Source organism: Berghia stephanieae, chromosome 6, assembly GCF_034508935.2.
Source record: "Berghia stephanieae isolate SIO BIC M18660-M18661 chromosome 6, UCSD_Bste_1.3, whole genome shotgun sequence".
In the NCBI taxonomy this organism is placed as follows: domain Eukaryota; kingdom Metazoa; phylum Mollusca; class Gastropoda; order Nudibranchia; family Aeolidiidae; genus Berghia; species Berghia stephanieae.
This window is the reverse complement of record NC_088365.1, coordinates 18,115,325-18,120,607: the sequence shown is the minus strand read 5'-3', so window position 1 is coordinate 18,120,607 and position 5,283 is coordinate 18,115,325. Positions and strand designations below refer to the sequence as shown.

Below are 5,283 nucleotides of genomic sequence, written 5' to 3'. Positions count from 1 at the left end.
CCCTTTTTGTTTGTGCAGAAATTCCTCTTTCGGCATTGAAATTCCTCCGAGTGGTGTCTGAAATTCCTGTGAGTCAAATTGAAAATTGGCGTCTCTGCAAATTTTACTATTCTCGTCAAATTTTCAATGCCCTTATCTAAGGAGTTATCTTTGCCCATTGATTTGACTATGTGTGAAAACGGTGCCTCACAGTCGATTTTCTCAAAACTTGGTTTTTACACTCTCCCTACTTCAAACGGTCATAGTTGGGCAATGAATAATCAGAATTTTATAAAATTGGTATCAAAATTTGAAGCATTTAAAGTTATGATTGGGTACCAAGAAACCAAAATTGATAACTCCGACTTATTACCGTTTCGAGGCGGAGGGTCACATATTTGTTCCTCTTCCTTTGTTCCTGATTTTCCCAATTAACAGCTGTTTCCCGGATTCCTTAAAATCTTAACCATTTTTGAGAAAATCATCGTTGCCATCATCATCTTTCAGTTATACCCTAAGGATTTTGCCTAATGCAAAAAAATTTTATGGGGGAAAAGTTGGTGGATCTGATTGGATTATTGATTGCTTTCTTTATAAATAGAATTAAATCACTTAACTTTTTTTTGTTTGTTTTTGGGAAGATAATTATTATTTTAAGACATGGTTTTTTGGACAGAGTTGTTAAGTTATTCATACCCATATCTTTTTCATAGACATTGAAATGGATGTTGAGTGGTACAATGTCAAGTTGAAAAGAAATTTAGATAGAAGCCATTTTTAGTGTCCCATCTGTTATATAGTCTAGCTCAAGTAATCTTAATTTATAAACATCAACAAGGAACACATGATAATAAGTCGGCCATCTTTAATTGGGTCTAGTGAACAAGAGGACAATTACATAATCGATATATCTAATATTCTATTAATAATATATAACACTCTCTGTTTAAAAATCTGCATTAATATTTATTATTTTTTGTTTCTTTTTATTTATGGATCTGGATATAAGGCAAAAGATGCATGTCGGATAAAATTCTTGACTTCTCAGTCGTTGTTGCAGTTAAAAGCTAAATTGTAAAGAAAGAAAAAAAATGTTCTGAAATTGAATTCACAGTGCCTTCCAGATTTAAGTCGAATGAATTATTTGATTCTTTTACAGGACTGCCGTGTGATAATCTGGACCAATGATGGGGTCAGCACAAATTGGATTCCCAAGCTGTTGCACAAATTTGATGATGTTGTTTGGCATGTCAGCTGGTCGGCAACTGGCAACATTTTGGCAGTGTCGGGAGGCGATAACAAAGTATGGGTTGTTGACAAAACCTTATTACCCCTTTTTTTTCTCTCTCTCACTCTCTCTCTCTCTCTCTCTCTCTCTCTCTCTCTCTCTCTCTCTCTTTCTTTCTCTCTCTCTCTCTCTCTCTCTCTCTCTCTTCTCCTCTCTCTCTCTCTCTCTCTCTCTCTCTTCTTCTCTCTCTCTCTTCTCTCTCTCTCTCTTTCTCTCTCTCTCTCTCTCCTTCTCTCTCTCTCTCTCTCTCTCTCTCTCTCTTCTCTCTCTCTCTCTCTCTCTCTTTTCTCTCTCTCTCTTCTCTATCCTCTCTCTCTCTCTCTCTCTCGTTCTCTCTTCTCTCCTCTCTCTCATCTCTCTCTCCTCTCTATCTCTCTCTTTGTCTCTCTTCTCTTCTCTCTCTCTCTCTCCTCTCTCTATCCCTCTCTAACCCCTCTCTCTCTCTCTCTTTGTCTCTTTCTTTCTCTCTCTCTCTCTCTCTCTCTCTCTCTCTGTCTCTCTCTCTTTCTCTATCCCTCTCTCTCTCTGTGTGTCTCTCTGTCTCTCTCTCTCTCTCTTTCTCTCTCCTCTCTCTCTATCTCTCCCCTCTCTATCTCTCTCTCTCTCTCTCTCTCTCTCTCTCTCCACTCTCTACTCTCTCCCTCTCTTCTCTTTCTCCACTCTCACTCTAACTCACACCCTCTCTTTTTTCACCCGTTTATAAGGTAACATCCGCGTGCACTTTAAGTAAATGTCTTCACAACAGTTTATCACTCCTAGTTTGGTCATAAAATGAAATTCCATAAACAAACAGTATTTTTCAAATGACTCTAAGTTATGTGGTCAGTTGACGACTCAGACATAGAGTCAAGTCTTAATAAAACTAAGATTTTCCCTTGATTTTTAATTAAAAAAAAAAAAAATTATTTTTTATTTATATTTTGGTCAGTAATTATGGAAAGTAACATAGTGGAACAAAATTCAATTACATAATATAAACGATTAACATAAATAAATTTTGGTTGCTGGTCCTTGAGTTATAGTTAGACTGATTTTCATCACATTAATTACAATTACACCAACCTTCCTTGGTAATTTACAATTTATTCATATTTTTTTTTTTTGAAAAATAAATAAGATCTCTTGTCATTAGTGTAGATGTTTCTAAATTCGTTTGACTGCCTTTATCTATCATCATATGAAATAAAAATTATTAATGTGTTTTTATTTCGAATTACAGGTGAGTTTATGGAAGGAAAATTTAGAAGGACAGTTTGCCTGCATCAGTGACGTAAGCAAAGGACAGGGTCAGATAGCAGACAGCCATCGGTCATCTTCTGGATAAAGAGATTAATGGTGTGTAGTTTTCTGCTGAAGTTTAAAAAGGTGTATGGATGGATGGATGTGTGTGATTGATTGTGATGTGAAAAGAAGAGTGTGTACATATTGTATTAGGAGCCGTTATTGAAGATCGAAGGGAACACTTTCATGAAGTGGTTTTTAAAACGTATTTTTTGTTGTTGTTTTTTTTTTTTTTTTTTTTTTTTAAATCAGAGATGACTCAAAAAGTGATATATTATGCCCTCTGCTGATTTTAAAGCAAGGGAGGTCAATGCTATTTGCATCTTGTCAAAAAGAAATGATCTTTTGAGTTAAAAATTGATGATTTATATTTTTATTTATTTATTTTTTTTTTTCAATATTTTTTATTGTTCCTAGTCTCCAAATCGTTTAATTTTTGGCTAAAATATTGCGGTAATGGTATGCATTGATTAAAACGCTCACCATTTCTACCCGTCAAAACGATCATAACGAATACATAATAGTGTTATTTTTTAAGAGAATTCTCTCTAATCTCTCTGACGATAGTAACAAAGAGCTGAGTGCCGTCATTTTCATTTATTCTATACTGTTTGTTGCTTGTGGCAGGTGTGATGGTTATTGTATTTTGATAAATTTATCGATGTAACAGTTGGATTATATATTTATTTAGCAGCCAAAATTGCATTCTTTTCTCTCTGAGAAGTTATCTTATGTCAATGGCTCATGCAAAGAATATTATATTTTGTAAAATGATAATTTAATTTGATTTTGTTTTGTTTTGTTTTTTTTTTAATTGTTGAGACGTTACAGTGTGAATACTGATCATGTTGTGAGTGTGAAATGAGTTCAAATTGTTAATTTTGTTCTTTTAACATTGATTACATTTGTGACCCACAACTCCAGTCTGGTATATGGTATTATGCCAGCAACATTGAAAATAGAATTTAGGATCAAAATTGGAACCTTTTTTTAAAAAAAATTAATTAATTATTTTTTTTTCTATAGATAGCATGGAATTTGGTACTTTTGATTTATTGAAAGTTTGTCAATAGTAATCGTGGTTGAGACTCTTCCTCAGATTCAGATTGTCGTGATTCTGCGAAAAATAATTTTTCAATTCTCTTATACAATGTTATAAATTTGCTGTATTTGACTTTCTTTTATTTTAAGTCACGAATTTTGCGTTTGCTGCTAAATTATCTTTTAAAATTGAATCTGATGATACATTTTCCTCTGAAGGTGGCTTTGGAGATTCCTGCCACTAAATAGCAAATGGGGTTTATCGATGCATTGCAAAACATATCCTCGTCCTTGTTCAGATAAAATATTTAAGATGAGGAATGCATGAAATTTTTACCAAAAAGAAATCTTTTTAAAAAATAGGGAAATTAGTAAATTTCAGAAATTGAGATTATATTTTTATTTTTGTTAATTTTGAAAATTTAACCTGTTTTCGCTGTATCACACAGAGTCATCGGGTCACTAATAGATTGGTGAACTATTTACCAATTTGTTAATTATTGTGTAAATAATTGTATGAGTTGAAAGGAATCATCACTGAAAATGTTGTCATGAAATATTTTGCTATTTTGCAATAAATCGAAAGGTTTACAGTTTCTCTCCCTCTGTCAATGTCAACGATTAGATTAGAAAGAAATGTAGATGAATAATACAAAATGAATACACTTCATTCATCCGTAATGCAGTGCTGGTGGGCTTTATGCTCGGAAATCTGCGATTTTGGAGTCAGAAGAGGAATTTCCTCCTTTAAAAAAAATGACATTTCCTTCCCCCAATCAAATTTACTGGCTTTGAGAAACTTGATATGTGGTGGTGGAACAAACAGGTGTCAGTTTCCCACACTCCAGAAATTAACAGTGTCAATGATAGTCTATCTCAAATGCTCTAAAAGTTACTACAGTAAAAAAAAAACTAGGGGCTTAAAGGTAGTGTTAAATTTTGTTTTTTCCTTTTTCAAGTTTTGTCACCGTCAGCACTGATAAGGAAATTGGTTTTCCAAATGTGAATTGCAAGAATGAATAAATAAGAAGAGTTATAAAATACATTTTCATAATTTTATAAAGCAGTCTAGTGGAGTTGGTTTCTAAATTTAGGACTAAAGATCTTTCTTCAAGGTCAAATCATACCAGTTTTTTTTTATCCTCAAAAGACTTTTAATTTTATCTTTCAAATCAGTAAAATGGTGTGATACCATCTCGATAACTCTTTGATAGATATTTTAAATAGTCATTTGTATCTTTATTTTTACTTATCTTTGTTTAATATTCATTTTATTTGGTTGGTACTTGGATCAGTCGTTCAAGAATCGATTTGTTATTATGCAAATCATCAAGGTTACTTGTCAATTTATTTCAAAGTAAACATAATGTAATGTATTGTTAATGAAACTGCGAAGTAAAAATTGGTTTCAATTGTTCATTATGTTATAATGAGAATGCAATAAAACCACTGTCAAATCAAAGCTGCTTGTTTTTCTCATTTTCGTCATATGCATTCACTTTCTTTATTTTGATAGAATTTTATTAACATTTTTGCTCTGGTATGACATCTGTGAGCGGGTGGTTGGATGGGAGCATCACCCTTGAATCATATACCTATGATGTTCGCATGGGTGTACGATCCGATAGTGATGTCATTTCTTTTCTCTTTACTAGCCTATCCTGCTTCTTTGGTTTGTGATTGTATTTTTGACA

At 33.0% G+C, this 5,283-nt stretch overlaps 1 protein-coding gene across 1 annotated transcript; it reads left to right on the top strand.

Annotated features, from left to right (window-relative positions):
* The first annotated feature begins 1,099 nt into the window (after window positions 1-1,099).
* Window positions 1,100-3,936, top strand: LOC144974596 (protein SEC13 homolog). The gene is made up of 2 exons (XM_078917616.1): window positions 1,100-1,282; window positions 2,487-3,936. Exons 1-2 carry the CDS (start codon window positions 1,115-1,117, stop codon window positions 2,589-2,591), a joined length of 273 nt encoding a protein of 90 aa, XP_078773742.1. The 5' UTR covers window positions 1,100-1,114; the 3' UTR covers window positions 2,592-3,936.
* Window positions 3,937-5,283: the final 1,347 nt, after the last annotated feature.